General features: G+C 35.4%; 1 protein-coding gene across 2 annotated transcripts; it reads right to left on the bottom strand.

The window, feature by feature from the left end:
- Positions 1-691: 691 nt before the first annotated feature.
- On the bottom strand, positions 692-16,435 carry LOC127077922 (lactoylglutathione lyase GLX1). 2 transcript variants are annotated; one of them, XM_051018749.1, is made up of 9 exons: positions 16,326-16,435; positions 15,908-16,038; positions 15,708-15,832; positions 15,503-15,567; positions 15,214-15,420; positions 15,087-15,134; positions 14,700-14,807; positions 14,447-14,599; positions 692-825 (listed from the first exon to the last, which is right to left on the bottom strand). In XM_051018749.1, exons 2-9 carry the CDS (start codon positions 16,015-16,017, stop codon positions 784-786), a joined length of 858 nt encoding a protein of 285 aa, XP_050874706.1. In that variant the 5' UTR covers positions 16,018-16,038; positions 16,326-16,435; the 3' UTR covers positions 692-783. The 2 variants fall into 2 exon arrangements, with proteins under 2 accessions (XP_050874706.1, XP_050874705.1); XM_051018748.1 differs by lacking the exon at positions 692-825 and adding an exon at positions 13,936-14,264.
- Positions 16,436-16,683: the final 248 nt, after the last annotated feature.

Here is a 16,683-nt window from a genome sequence, read left to right as displayed (position 1 = left end):
CATTAACCTAACCCTAAAGTTTTGATCGAAATTTTGCCTTGCTTTCTAAGTTTCAACGTCTGACTTGTTGACCTATAAATAAAGACATTCTCATCTCATTTTCACACACCAGATTTCCAAATTCCAAAATCTCTTTGCTCTCGTATTTACTTCATCTCAATTTTGTTTTCTCTTATTAAGTATAAATGGCTTGTCTGCGTCATCAACGATTGGTTATCTGTGAGAAACTACATGTGATTTTAACACCATCAACGACTGACTTTTATGTCATCTGAGGGTGTAATTCTAGATCGATTACCTATCGTGTAAATAGTAATTATACAGTAGAACTGAGTTATTTTATCCTAAAAACGTTGTGGTAGTTCGTTTGCTTTGCATAATTTTAGACAATTCTGCAAAACATCTTTAAAAGAGCGACCTAGTCCATGACTTGACCCAATAATTTTTTCAATGACTGTTTTTTCAAAGTCGTAAAACAACACTTCTAATTAGCCAAGAAAATCCAAGATCATTTTGTTTAGGAATGATTTTGAGTTAGTTCGAAGACATAATAATTAATTCTCTAACGGCTGCCAAATATCGTGAAATATACTATGCAAGTGAACGATTTGAGTCTAGAACAGAGTAACATTAAAAAATCCAAACCAAATACTACTATCCTGATTAATGATAACATACATGTTGATATATCTTTAATCATAAAGATATATAACTTATTTTCATAAAGTAGTACCAAGACTTTTATTATTCGTTAAAACCAAGAACTCTTCACTCCAACACTCTTCATTCCAGCTCCTTCAGAAAATCTTGATTATCGACCAACACCTACAAAATTCGAACAACTTTAATCATACTTACCACATTCTTAGCATTTATAAAGACAACAAAAGCATCAATGTAGAATATGGGACATGTTTAAAGTGTAATAGTACTTCGGTGTTTTCCTATCATGCACGATATGGATGCGGATAATGGTACTGATGCGGAAAGGAAAAAGAATAGAAAACTTACTATTTTCCATCCATCATGATCTAAGAAAGAAGTTATATTTGTGTTAAGGCCAGGATTTGGCCCTGGTTACCTGGTAATCTTCCCTCCAAGCTCTTGAGTGACTATCTTGACTACCTCAGCGCTCTTGTATACATATGTCGACACTAATGGTTAGAGAATTGGATTTCATCGAGCAGTTTCGGGATCTTAGCTTGGTGTGTGAGATAACTCCGGAAAGTGTGAAGTTGGGTATGCTGAAGTTGACTAGCGGTTTCCTTAATGAAATCAAAGAAGGTCAGAAGTTGGATTTAGGATTGATTGATCGTTTGGTGTTATTTAATCAAGGTAAAGAAATGGACTTTAGAGTTGATGAGAATGAGATTATGAGATTCCGAGACAGAGTTTCTGTTCCAGAATTGCTAGAGATTAAGAAGAGAATTCTAGAAGAAGGTCACAAGAGTAGTTTGAGTATTCATCCCGGAGCCACTAAGATGTACCAAGACCTTAAGAAAATGTTTTGGTGGCTAGGTACGAGGAAGGATATTGCAAAGTTTGTTTACGATTGTTTGACTTGTCAAAAGTTGAAGATTGAGCATCAAAAACCGTCTGGAGTGATGCAACCGTTGAGTATTCCTGAATGGAAGTGGTATAGTATCTCTATGGATTTTATGACAGGTTTTTTTAAATACGTTTAGAGAGAGAGATTCAATTTAGGATATTGTGGATAAACTGGCTAAGTCGCCATTTTTTATTTTGATAAAGATCAGTTATCCGTTGCAGAAGGATATTTTGATTATGAAGGATATTTGGATAAACTGGCTAGGCACGAGGAAGGATATTTTGATTATGAAGCTGCATGGTATTCCATCGAGTATTGTCTCTGACAGAGATCTGAGATTCACGTCAAGGTTTTGGGAGAGTTTGCAGGAAGCCTTAGGAACTAAATTTAGGTCGATTTCTGCTTACCATCCGTAGACGGACAGTCAGACGAAGAAGACTAACCAATCCTTGGAAGATTTGTTGAGAGTTTGTGTCTTAAAGTAGGGAGGTTTCTAGGGGTACTTACTTGTCATTGATTAAGTTTATTCATAATAACAGTTTCCATTCTAGTATTAGAATGACACCTTTTAAGGATTTGTATTGTAAGAGGTGTAGGACACCTCTGTGTTGTTACGAATCCGGTGAAAGTTTTATGCTTTGGCCATAGATTATTAAGTAGACTACTGAGATGGTTAAGATGATTCAGAAGAATATGAAGGCATCAAAGAAGAAATAATAGTTATCATGACAATCGAAGGGTGACCATGTGTTTTTGAGAGTCACTCTGGTGACTGGTGTTGGTCGTGTGCTGAAGTCTTAGAAGTTTGCCCCTTGTTTCATTGGTCCTTACCAGATCCTCCAAAGAGTAAGAACGATTTCATATCGAGTTGACTTACCACCTTCTCTGTTGAATCTTCATGATTTTTTCACGTATTTTAATTTCAGAAGTGTATTCCTGATCCATCTTATGAGATTCAATTGGATGATGTGTAAGTGATAAATAACTTGACTGTTGAGGCATCATCCTTGCAGGTTGAGGATCGAGAGGTAATGAGATTGCTCTTATGAAGGTAGTGTGGGGAGGACCTGCTGTAGGTAGTATGACGTGGGAGCTTGAGAGTAGGATGAAAGGGTTGCATCCAGAGTTGTTTCCGTTAGGTAATTTTCGATGGCGAAAATCCTTTTTAAGGGGGAAGAGTTGTAACACCCTAACTTTTATTTTAATAGTATTGATATTATTTTACTATTATTGTTATCATTTTTAATTATTTTATTTGGGTGTTGGTGTATTTTAAATAATTATTTGAGTGTTTTAATTAATTAGTTTATTTAATTAATTTATTGTGATGGTTAAATTTATTAACAAAAATTAGAGAATTATGTTATTTTAATTAAATCAAAATAATATTTAATTTAAATAATAATATAATGGGAAATAGAGTCTTAGAAAATAGAAAGAGTATGGGTGTAAGGAGAATTGAGGGGTGAGAGAAGAGTGGATCAAATTAGGGTAAATAAATAGATAAGTTGAGGGGAAACTTGAGGGAGAACGCGAAAATTTTGTAAAAGAGGCAAAAAAAGCTTTTAGCGAACGTTTGGAAGGAGCTGAGAGAATATCCCAAGGGGCAAAAGCTTCATCGATCCAAAAATTTGAGGTAAGAGGGGATTATTCATATGTGGGTGTTTAGGAAGTCAGGTAGTGACGGAACCTTACCCTCATATCTTCTTCTTCTTGATTTTTGTGTGCTTATGTTGTATGTTTGTGGCTGAAAAGGTTTGGCCAAAATCTTCTGAATTGATTGTCGTGATAATCTTATTTCAATTATTTTTACTTGAATCCTTGTTGATGCCTTGTGCCTTGTATCAGGGAAGTTTATAATAAATTTGTATGTTTTCCTTTTGTGTTCGTTTGTCCATGGTGATTTGTGGGGTTGTTGGGATCGATTAGGGAAAAAATCACACGAACCGTAAAACCTATAAAAGAAAAAAAATCCCAAAAAGGCAAAGTTCCAAAATATAAGAAAAATTAAATTGAGTAGGCAGGACTACCGGGGGGGATAAGTAGCGCTGGATCGACGAAGGTGAAAATCCGCCTCTGATTTGCAGGTGCACGTGTGGCGCAACGCCACACCTGATCAACAACAACCGAGGGGGGAGACGTGGTGAGGTAGTTGCGGTTAGCAATGATGCACGGTGCAGGCGAGGGATGGTGCCGAAACAGCTCGCGAAGCGACAATAATATCCACCGTCAGTGATGACACGGTGTGCCACTCGGGTGGGTCGGGGGTGTCGGCCACGATGACGGGTTCACGATCCAGTTCGGCGAGTTTCGAGTAATTTTGAGATGGGTGAATGTCTATTGTCTTTTGATGAGTTTAGTGTCCTTTGACATGTTTAGAGTTGAGGCTGAAGGTATATGTTATAGTAGAGTTTAGTTTGGATCCTTTTGACATTATTGAGCTGACTTTTGAGTTATATTTTTATTTGTTTAAGGTTGTCAAGTCAAAATGGTTAAATTTTGAGTTGATGAGTAGTGTTGAGTAAGGTTATTTAGTGGTTAGAGTTAATTTGATTAATTTGACATGTTTAGAGTTGTGTTGATTAGTAGTGAGTTAAGGCTAGAGTATGCTTGTAAAACTCTGACAAGTTATGAGTTAATCCTATAAAGGGCGTGGAATTATGTGTTTAACTTGTTGATGAAATAATTATGAATTTTTATATAATTATATTAAATTGAGGTGTAATTATACAATATGCTGAGTTGAGTTGTTTAGAGAGAAACTATAGTGTTTGCCTTACATTGGCAAAATTATGGATGATATGATGTTGCTATTGTTTGCTCTGATGATTCTATTGGGTGATATGATGTGCTACTTGTGATACTTCATGAAGAACACATCTTGTAGTCGTTTTAGCAACACAAAAAATCAAATAAGAAGACTGTTGTTCCTTTTGGATCGACTGCATTGATAAAATGATACATGAACAAAATGTATTTTAGGAAACATGTGGAACAAGATGTTCCAACATGTGTTTCAGCATCTGAGTTTGTTGTCAAGAAGAGTTGTTAGCTAAAGTGTTTAACTGAACTAATTTTTTTAGTTAATGTGCATTATCTCTCTCTCTCTCTCTCTCTCTTTCTCTCTCTCTCTCTCTCTCTCACCATTTTCATCATCCTTGTGGTTCCAAGTTCTAACATTGTAAAAACTATGCTATCGGCCACTACCGGTTGGAAATCAAAGGATTAATAGGGAACTGGAAGAAGTTAGTGGTATTAAGTTGACAAGAAATGAGTATAAGTATGAGCTATTGTGTATGGAGATGAATTTTAAAAAGTTTATTAAAGTGTCACATTGGAGGAAGAGCATACTTTAGTAGTGTTTATATATTTCAAGTTGGTCAATTGGTTAGGCCCCAAGGGGTACCCAATTTTATGGTTGGGTGGGAACATACATCATGAACCATTATGCACTCTCGTTGCCGCTGTAAGACCCTAATTTTGACCCTAAGATCCCTCATGGCATCATAACATTGCATTTGCATATTGCCTCAAGGATCATAAGCATCTTGGCTCCTTACCTATTGGGTGGGATCCCTTGTGAGTTAGTTTGAGATCATCAAGAATGCTTGAATTGTATATTATTGTTTTTCTCATTTTTATTTACTAACCAAAAGCACAAAAATATGTCACTAACATCTTTTGTTTGTAGCTTGAGCAGTCACAAGATCCAAAGCTTCTAGGAGATCCTATGTGCATTGATATGGTCCAGGGAAGATGAAAGCAAGCATGGAAATGGTTCCCAAAGCTCTCATACTTCAAATATGCCTCCCAAGTATCTCAATTCATCATTTTGATCAAAGCAAACCAAAGGGGCTTGAGGCTTGTTTCCCAAGGAAACCCTAATTCATCTGTTCATCAATTGTGCCTTGCTCATGAAGCAACCTCAACCCATGGTCAATTGAAATCAAGTTAAGTTCTTTAAATTCATCATTTCATGCATATTTAAGCTTAATTGAGTGTCCTCAATCATCAATTCATCAAGATATGAGGCATGGACTTGAGAAGTTGATCAGTCAATTCATCTGGCTATTTTGAATTACACTGAGACCTAACTTTTGATGTGTTTGTCAAATGGAGATGACCCCAAGATAAAAAAAATTTCTTAAGAACCATATGAACAATTTTCATGTTCATCAAAAATTGATTTGAAGCTTGGAAGGTCCTCATCCATTCCAAGACATTATAGGTCATTTTGACTGAAACCCTAATTTTGGGTCAACTTCCCAAGGACATAACTCCTTCATTTTTCATGATTTTGAGGTGGGATCAAATGAATTGGAAATATAAAGATGTCTACTTAAAATGTTATGTTGAACAACATTTCAAAATCTCAAAAGCAATACATGTGATAATGCAAAATATTATAGGTCACTTTGGATCAAATGCATTGAAATGTGAAAAAGTCCAACTTCAAGTGCCCATAACTTCTTCATCAAAAATCCAAATGATGAAACATTTAGGTCCAAATTGATTTTCTTGAAAAGATCTACAACTTCGATGTTGAAGATTTTGTCATTTGGACTTGCATCATTGAAACAGAAGGGCTTGAACTTTGGCCATTTTTGAAAATCTCACATGTACATGTTTTGCACCCTACACTTCATGACCACTTTTCATCAATTTCCAAGGCTCAAATGGAGTTTTGATCAACATAACAAATGATACTTATGCAAAAAGCTTTCCAACCATTACTCATGAGGTGGTGTTTCTATTTTGGACATGGCATTTTCGAAGACCTAAACATTATGGTACAATTTTGGAAATTCATAAAATTTGCATTGCATGAAATGATTATGCACAATTTGCACGTCCAGTTTGCACATGGTGATGATCAGCTGCCAAAACCAAGTGGAATTCGTCCCTCCATGCGCTTGTACAGGCCCATGCATGGAGGCCCTTTCCATTCATGCAAGGGAATGATCATGCATTTCAGCCATGCTTCTCCTATAAATACAGTGCTCATGCTCTTCATTTCACTAACCTGAAGGCGCCCTAAATGCTGTGCAATTGAACCCTCACCCTCACACCAAAGGAACTCTCTAATTTTTCTCTCAATTTTCAGATCTAGAATTCAATTGCATCGATTGTTTTCTTAGATCTAAAGTTCCTTAGCCTTCTTCCCTTTGATCCAAGGAACAAACTGCAAGCATCCATAGCAAGGAATTGTGACTCCAAGCTCTGCAAATCAGAGGTTCACTTCACATTTTAATTTCTTCGAATCAGCTAATATACTGGTTGTTTCTTGCTGTTGTTGTGTGACCTGAAGTCCTCTACATAGAGGCAACATTCTTGAGCTTTGAATTTTTAAAATCAAGCAAGTTCAGTTGAACACCATTAAAATTCCATCTCTGATTTCTCTCAATGTAGAAACCTAGAGTGGATTTGGTTGGTACAGGGGTGATGTACATCACCCCAGCTTTCGATTGGTATCTAGACCGTGGCTTTTCATTAGCATTTTTTTCTCTGCAATTTTTGAACCTCGCCGGAGTTGGCTGGAGAAGACGGTGGCACTGGTCGCCGTCTGGTCTCCAGATGGAATCTGAACCATCCATTTCATTTTCCAGATCAGATCCAGTCCACACATTGTTATGACTTTTCCATAGGCCAGGTGTTTTCCATTTGACTCGTGTGTATGGTGAGCGTGCGCTTCCTGGCCACATGATGATCCACGTCAACTAATGAGGTCTCATCAGACGGTCCACGCATTTTCATCATTTTAATTTCTGATTTCTATTTTCTTTTATTTCTTTTAAATCCTTTTCATTTTAAAAATTCATATCCCCTTCATTATTGGTCCAAAAAATATGACACCAATTGCATTTTTCTCCTTTTAATTTCTAGTTTCTAAAAAATATTTTTAATATTTTTTAGGAATTTTTTATGCAACCCCAGAAGTCATCGAGATCAATGTCATCAATAAGGTCCTCCTGGCGGGTATTAAAGACGAAAGGGCCGCTAGGGAATCCTAAGAGGTCAGCAAGGTCTCGACGGGTGTAGGTGAAGTCCATGCTAAATAACCTAAAGGATATTAACCCTTTGTTAAGTCCGTAACCATGTTCAGGGATGTATACAAGGGAAATCAGGAATTCTAAGGTTAGCTCACGGTACGTGACAAACCGTCTCTTAATGGCTGCGTTTTCCCACCCAAGCTGGTTAAACATAAATAAGATGATATCTCAGATGCCTAATTTATCCATGGTCGGTCCATCATAATATATGGTCAGTGCCATATCCTTCTGGGCTAGATAATCATACCGCCTTCTCTGAACACTGCCTCTGAAAATGGTATCTACTGGTTGCATGATGAAAGTCAGTAGCTCGATGAATTCAAGTAGATACTGGCATTAAGTCAGTAATGGTTATTAAAGAAAAATACGGATTGACTTTATGAAAGGGAAGGAAAAAAAATTGGATAGAGAGAAAAATTGACATTAATAGAACTGGAAATATTCGCTATGTTTACGTCGATAGCGCGGCGACTCAGGAGTGTAAGTACTCATGGTGGTTCTTTCGAGGATGAATCCTCGGTCAAACTTTTAATTATCCTTGATTTCCATGGCCACTTATCAATCCATCTCTCATATCCGTCACTTTTTCTTCTTTTTCTTCTGCGAGGTAGTTTATCCTCCTGAACTTGTGGTGGTGGTTCTGGCTCTATTCTGGGAGCTAGCTTTTCAGGTTTAGGTTCAATTTTTGAAAACACCACCTCAAAATCTGGTTTTCCCCTTTTTATACTAATTAGTTCCCTAATTTCATGGGCTTCAAATTCTCTCTTCTTGTTCAGGGTGGCAGATAAAGGTGCATTGGTGTGGATATTTTCTGATAGCTCCTCATTTCTTTCGGATTTGGGGTCTACCTTAACTTCCACAGACCTTTGCGGGAAAGGAATTGGTGATTTATAGGGAGGAGGGACAACACATAGCTCTTCCTTCTCTACCTTTTTGACAACCTCCCTTTCGGGTGGTGTTTGTGGAACTTTCTCAATCTCTACTTTTTTTCTCACCTGAACCCTCCTCATTATCACTATCCTTAGGATTTTCGGTAAATCTTTCACTGGTGGTTGTTACCATATCCGCATGTTTCTCAGGGAAAGGTCCTAGAGGTGTCTGCGCAAGTAGGGAGATTTGAGTCTCCAATGCCTCGTTGTGAGTGACGAGGGACTCGACCACAATGTTCAGTTGCGTAAGGGTTTCATTGGTATAGAGACTTTGTTTTCTAAATTCTTCATTCTGAAGAGTTTGTGTAGCCACAAAGCGTTCCATCATAGATTCTATCCTTGAGTGAGTTTGCGTCTCAATGAAATCCTCCATTAATATTTCCAGGTTGGATTTATAGGAATCTTGCGATTCCTCAAAATACTGGGAGTGATAATCGTAGAGAAAGTTTGGGTGATACATAGTAATAGAGAAAAATTGCCTTAGTCTCTACAACGTAACAGAAGAGTTACGATATCGACTAAATAAAAGTCCCCGGCAACGGCGCCAAAAACTTGATCGCGACTTTATGAGTCGAATTTGGGGTACAAACTGCAAGTGCACAGTTCTATCGCGTAGTTTTAAAAGATATCGATCCCACAGGGACTTATGAATCGATATACCGTTATCTAAGGTTACTTCGTAAAGCTAAGGCGGATGATACTTTGATTGTTCGGGGGAAAAGTTGAAACTAAAATAAGATCTAGATTAAATATCAATTAAGCGGATATCGGTATATGGTTCGTCGTAATTAGGGAATCAAATCTTCGTTGGTTTCTTGGTTTTAAAATAAATCTTTTCAGTAGACACTATTGATTAAAAGTCTTTTCTCAAACTCTCGCTCTGTTGAATAGACTATGACCTTATATTAACGCAGCTGTCACTTATTGGTTAAGTCCAAAATCACCTTTTGAAAACAACAGAATCTATAGAAACTCTTTTTAAGAAAACACTAATCGTTTAAACACCCTCGTCTCAAACTCTCGCTCTGTTGACTTAGATCATATAATTAAATTCAAATGCTTAACTCTCGTTCTCACATTTAACTTTAAAAAAATACTTTTTGAAAAAGATTAGAATTTAATTAACTCTAAAAATTGTTTTCGCCCTGATTTAGAATTAATGCTCAATTTACTATGTCCAGTTAAAAACTCAAACTGTCGTTCTATTGATTTTAACTTCTTTATGTCTTTTACTCTCGTACAAAAACTTTGGTATTAACTCTGTAAATTGAGACCATAAAAAAAGTGACTTTAATTTTAAATAAAATTTAACCAACTTAGTTTTGATTCCTTATTCCGCTTACTTTACATACCGATACCTAAATAAATTAGCCAAACATGCTAAACAGATCTAAACAATTATTACGCTTAATTAAAGCCATATCAGGCAAACAATATAGATAAACAGCAGCGCAGAGCATATATAAATTAAAAGAATAAATTAAAGAACCTGTAAAATTAATAGAAATCTTGATTGTTCACTAACTTCGATGCTTGAACACTCCACCACAGACCGGTTGGATTTGTTCTTCACAATCTTCGATCAGACAGTAAAATAAAGGCGAAGGAATAAAATACTATGATCTAACGTAAGGTTAGATCTAGTTAAAGTTACACAATAGTTTCCGGTGTAGAAACTATTGTGAGAAAATTAATTGAATGCCTAAAAAATTAAACTAACAAAGGAAATAAATTGCTGAAGAAAAATATGGAATGCTGAAAAAATAATAATGCTGTAAAAATAATGGCAACAGAAACAAGGTTGCTGAAAAAGAAAAAAAATGCTAAAAGCTAGAAAGCTGAAAACTAAATTGCAGAGCGTAAAAAAATGTAAAAGTAGGCCGTCCCCAATTTTTCCCATTTGGGTCCTTTATATAGTGTTCATTTGGTCTTAGTGGTTGAGAAAATCAAGGGAGACTTGGTTTTGGTGGTTGAGAAAATCAAGGGAGACTTGGTTTTAAATGAGGGATCCGTGGAGAAAAGTTGGTTGGAGCAAAATTTGGCACGTTTGGCTGACTGCTTCAAAGCGTACTTCGTGGATGCGTCAAAGCCAAAAATATAGGAGTGGGATGTGACGTCCGTCACACCATGTGTTACGCTCGTAACACAGAGTAACAAGGCGTGACGCTCGTCACACCATGCGTGGCGCTCGTCACAGCCTCTCAGCGCATCTCCTTTGTAGTTGTGGGCTGGGCTTTAGTGGAATGCTCTTTCATCCTCTTTTTGCACCTCCTTTTCTTCCTTTTTCACTTAAGCTTCAAATAAGTTACCTGAGACAAATAGAAAGGAAAATACCACGTAATATCGAATAATATGAAATAAATTGAAACAAATAATAATATAATTTAATTAAATCGAGTCCAAAAATGTGATATTATTTCATGTTATCATATATTCAAAAAATACAAAAATATTTTTCCAACCTCTTTGAATGATGATAGATCTATGAAAAATATTCTCATCAATTTATTAATTGATTTGAGATTTTAATTCAATTAGGTTATTTTTTATGCATTTTTAATTGATTAAAAATAGTTTCTGACTTCTAAAAATGCTGAAATTTTTTGTCAAACTTTGTTTGACCTTGTTGAACTTGGGATAATTCACTTGGACTTTTCAAAGTTGATTTGAATTGAATTTGAAGTTTGACCTTTCTTTATTATTTTAATTCAAGTTTTATTTTAATATTGAAAAATACCAAAAATATTTTATTTGTTTCTTGACTTCTAATCTTCATTTTTCTTATGTTTTCTATTGTTTGACCTTGATCTTCTCTATCTTTGGTCAATGCTTGTCGATTATTTCATTCCATTTCCATTAATGCACTTTAATATTCATCTTCTTCTTCTTATTCTTATTCTTCTTTTTCTTTTTTGATCAATGAGTTAAAGATTGGTGGTTAGCCTTGATACATGGGAGGTTTAACCTTCCTTGATTCAAATCTAATTCATCTTGATCAGGGATCAAGTGAATGGCTTTGCATTAAGGATAGGTTGCTTCCTAATCAAGCAAAGAACCTAAATCAATACAAGATCATTTCTCATCTTCTTTTTGGCATGGCAAGTTGTAGAAGTTTGATTCACTAATCAAAATCTCTAACTTGTGTTGTTGCCTACATTATTATTGACCGGCCTCAGATAGTTGTGACTTCTACATAAGTCCAATTACGATTGCTTAACATAGCGCTAAATTGCCTTATGGCACACTAACTCTAACACTAACTATTAACCATTAACATTTAATTCTTGCTCTTTACATTTATGCAATTTACTATTCTTGTACATATTATTCATTTGCTTTTGCTCTTTGCTCATTTGAGCACATGTTTATGTTAATGCAATTTGCCTTTTGCTCACTTGAGCACATAATTGTGTATATATTATTGTGCTTGTGTTTTGTTTTGATTGTTGTGGACCAAATGCAAAAATGGACAAATGAACTTAGATTCTAGGACATTCCCTATGCAAAATGGAGTAAAAAGGCCTTAATGTTGAAGATGGATTAGAAGGACCAAATCTCTAAACTCATTCTTGTCCATTCTTGATTTACTTCATGGAACCTTTTGATGTGTGTGCTTTTGTGCTAGGGAATCCTCTTTGAGCCAAATTGAAGAATCATTGCCATGTTCATCCAAAGTGAAAGATACAAGAGCCACTGGGGATCTTCTAAGAGCTTGCTTGATTATTTTGATTGCTTGAGCTTACACTTATTTTGCTTGCATATTCCAAAGGATGGGAGCTACTTGGATCATCAATATGATCTCAAGAGAGGAACTCCATTTGTGATCTTGTTTCTTATCCTTCATCTCTTGTATGATTAGGACTTTAGCCATTCTTCTTCTTCCCTCCACTCTAACCCAAGCCAAAACTTTTGTGCAAACATTTAACACTTGTTTTCAAACATTAGAAACCTAAGCCTTATGCTTTTTATTTTCAAACTTTCTTTTCATAACACTTATTTTGAATTGAATCTTTAAGTCAACTTTGACCATATTTTGTAAATACTTTTCATTGGTAAATATAACTCATTCAAATACCTTTGTGGTTTCAATGGTCACTTTCTTATCAAAACTTTTTCATAACCATTAGCTATTAGGTTTGAGTTATCCTTGAGGTAGATGTAAGACTCACCTATATCCTTAGTGATGGACAATGAGTCTTCCATGCTTATTATAGGGTTAACCCCTCACTAGCATGTTGAAGATATCCTCACATGATGGATTTGTGGTTTTAGGTTGAGTTTTCTCCCTTGGATAACAAAAGACCTTAAGGCTTTTGGACCAATCAATTCACCAACTTGTTTTGAGATTTTTACCCCGAATTACGAGGTTTTGATCCTAATCTTTTTTTTAAGATGGTACGTAGGCAATGGGTTTATCCATTCAAACACAAAATTGTAAATAACTTGTATATTCTCTTCTCATCTCTTCAATCATGTTTGCACAAACAAATTTTCACAAAAATACCAACCTTACAACAAGTGTGAAAAGGGCTCCCTAGGAGTACCTAGGATGTTTTGGGTGCTTAACACCTTCCCATTGCATAACCAACCCCCTTACCCCGATCTCTGACATTTTTACTAGTTTTTTATTCGATAAAACTATTAGGTTTTTGTTCGCTTTCTAACCATTCATTTGCATAAATAGAAGTGCGGTGGCGACTTGACTTGTATGGTTTACCTTGGATTTAGTCAATATATCTAATGGTAACGAATACTCCGCTACAACCGCTATTCGGCTCGGTCATGGGCTTGGACTTGAATCCAATATTATTTTGGTACCCAAAATGGTAGAAATTAATTAATGATAATTAAAATTTTATTAATTAATTAATGGTGTGCTATCATTAACCTAACCCTAAAGTTTTGATCGGAATTTTACCTTGCCTTTTAAGTTTCAACGTCTGACTTGTTGACCTATAAATAGAGACATTCCCATCTTATTTTTCACACACCAGATTTCCAAATTCCGAAATCTCTCCTCTCTAGTATTCACTTCATCTTAAGTTTTCTTTTCTTTTATTAAGTATAAGTGGCTTGTCTGCGTTTTCTTTTCTTTTATTAAGTATAAGTGGTTTGTCTGCGTTATCAACGATTGGTTATTTGTGAGAAATTACAAGTGGTTTTAACACCATCAACGACTGACTTTTATGTCATCTCAGGGTGTAATTCTAGATCGATTATCTATCGTGTAAATAATAATCGTACAGTAAAACTGAATTGTTTTATCATAAAGGCGTTGTGGTAGTTCGTCTGTTTTACATAATTTTAGACACTATTACGAAATGTCTTTAAAAGAGTGATCTAGTCCACAACTTGACTCAATAACTTTTTCAATGACGGTTTTTTCAAGGCCGTAAAACAACGTTCCTGATCCAAATCATTTTGTTTAGGAATTGATTTTGAATTAGTTCGAAGACATAATAATTAATTCTCCAACGGCTGCCAAATATCGTCAAATATACTATGCAAGTGAACGATTTGAGTCTAGAAGAGAGTAACATTATAAAAGCCAAACCGAATACTATTATCCCGATTAATGATAACATACATGTTGATATATCTTCAATCATAAAGACATACAACTTATTTTCATAAAAAGTAGCACCAAGACTCTTATTATTCATTGAAACCAATAATTCTTCACTCCAACACTCATCATTCCAGCTCCTTCATAAAATCTTGATTATCGACCAACACCTACAAAATTCGAACAAATTTAATCATACCACATTCTTAGCATTTATAAAGACAACAAATGCATCAATGTAGAATATGGGACATGTTCAAAGTGTAATAGTACTCCGGTGTTTTCCTATCATGCATGGCATGGGTGCAGATACTGGTACTGGTACAGAAAGAAAAAAGAAAAGAAAACCTACTATTTTCCATCCATCAGGATCTAAGAAAGAAGTGATCTTTGTGTTAAGGCCAGGAATTGGCCCTGGTTGCCTGGTAATCTTCCCTCCAAGCTCTTGAGTGACTATCTTGACTACCTCAGCGCTCTTGTATACATCATCGGTTCCAATAGCAACCTGTTATATACACACACCACACAAATTTTCTCAAATGGTGCAGAAATGTGAAGATACTCACAGTTTAAACTTGTAGAAGAAAACATAACGTTTAACTAACCTGTGCATAAGCATTTCCCTTGGTGTATTCAGTGACACCATAGTTATATAATAACTCCAACACAACTCTCTCGGGCTCTTCGCCATAACCAATTATAGCTAAAGTGATCTGTAGGATGCGTAGTGTAATTCAGGAAAATCACAACTAAATCGTTGCTTATGCTTCAAATATGTTATGGTCCTCATAGGGCCAAAAAATTTCATGATTAAACCGTAGTTAGAAAAGGCACCACAAAACATTTGTTACTATTAAACCATAACAACATAAGATCCATATTTGTTTTTCGTAGTTAAGTTATGGTAAATTTACCTGGAACCTCAAAAAACTTATGACGGTTCTAATAGTCTATATGCAGATTGCAAAGATTAAGTTAATTAGAGAGCTCACCTTGTTTTGAGGTATATCAAACTTCTGCACCAGCTTAAAACCCAAAGCCTGTTAAAATATGATTCATTAAGAACACAGCTTTAGATAATAAAAACACCAAACACTATATGGCAATGTAGTTAATTACCTTTTCATAGAACTTTATTGTGCGGTCTAAGTCACCAACACGAAACATTATATGGCATAACGGCTCAGGGGTTGAAGCTTTTTGGAGAATTTCAAAAACATAACCATTAGGATCCTTCACAAAGGCATTAACAGTATCACCAACTGGAGTAGGCTCCCTAGCGACGATTCCACCCTTATCTCGGACATTTTCAACAAATTTGTAGACCTAGAAGTGAAACAGACCATAACTTCAATTTCAATACAAAAGAAGCAAATTGATGAACAAGCTTTTGTGAACTATTGCTTACATCTGGTGTTGCGAGAGCAAAATGTCCAAAGCCAGTTCCAATATCGTACGAGGTCACCCCATAATCTGACAACATCATAGGTAGAACCCATGTCAAGTTCAATTCAACCTAAGATAATTATAGTACACAGATGAATCATTAAACCCTAAACCCTAAACCTTAAATGATATACTGTATGAACAAAAAGGTTGACAGTGCAACATACTATAAGTTAACTCCACAACAAAATTAGATTGTTCAGGACCAAATCCAAGAAAAGCATTAGTATATTTCTCTTCTGGAACATCTCTTTTCCTCAAAAGCTTCATTCCAAAAGCTTCGGTATAAAACCTGAGAGAAACGAAATTTTTAGTCTCTACACACACATCAGAGCACAATTCAACAAGCAAGTTAACTAAACCTTACTTGATGGTGCGATCAAGATCACCAACTCGGTAAACAACATGCAGGAAGCGGTGGTTATCTTTTTTCGGCCATTCCAACAGCTCCGCATTAGATTGTGCAGGCTCAGCCATATTCAAACGGGTTCAAATACTCTGCAACATCATCGAAAAGCCATAATTAAACAAGAGTGACATTGTAAAAGTGGGGCAAGAAGATGGAAATGCTGAATTAACTTGATCAAGCAAGGTTACTGTGGTTTATGAAAGAATAGGCTATTTAATGATTTACCACGATGCATGGTGATGAAAAACGAGATTTCTTAACAACACAAAATATTGAAATGAATAGCAACAATTAGGGATGTTTGTGAATGAAATCAAAACAGATAGAGCAGTTATGAGAGAGAGAAAAAAAAAGAGAAAGAGCTCGAGAATGGTACCAGTAAATGAGAGTAGCTGAAGATTGTAATAGAAGAAGAACAATCTCTATGTTTAAATTCAAGGAAGATGAATTGCTTAAGTAACAATGAATAAATAGTGTTATTTTGTGTTCAATGAATAAGCAATGAATTCAGTATTCCTTTTATATGTTTTTATATTGACCAAATGTTTTGATTGTTCAATGAATTCAAAAATAGATTTTAGAAATAGATGTTAATTTTTTGGAAATATAGAAATGACTTTTAGATATTTGAATATTGTTGAATAAAAACTATTTCTAACTTCAATACAACATTTTGAGCTATTGTCTTTAGAAAGTAATTTTGGTGAATTTTTGCCCAATAGACTCTTTTTTTT

Source organism: Lathyrus oleraceus, chromosome 1 (genome assembly GCF_024323335.1).
Source record: "Lathyrus oleraceus cultivar Zhongwan6 chromosome 1, CAAS_Psat_ZW6_1.0, whole genome shotgun sequence".
NCBI lineage: Eukaryota > Viridiplantae > Streptophyta > Magnoliopsida > Fabales > Fabaceae > Lathyrus > Lathyrus oleraceus.
Note: the sequence above shows the minus strand (reverse complement) of the source record. Positions and strands in the feature narration are given on the sequence as shown.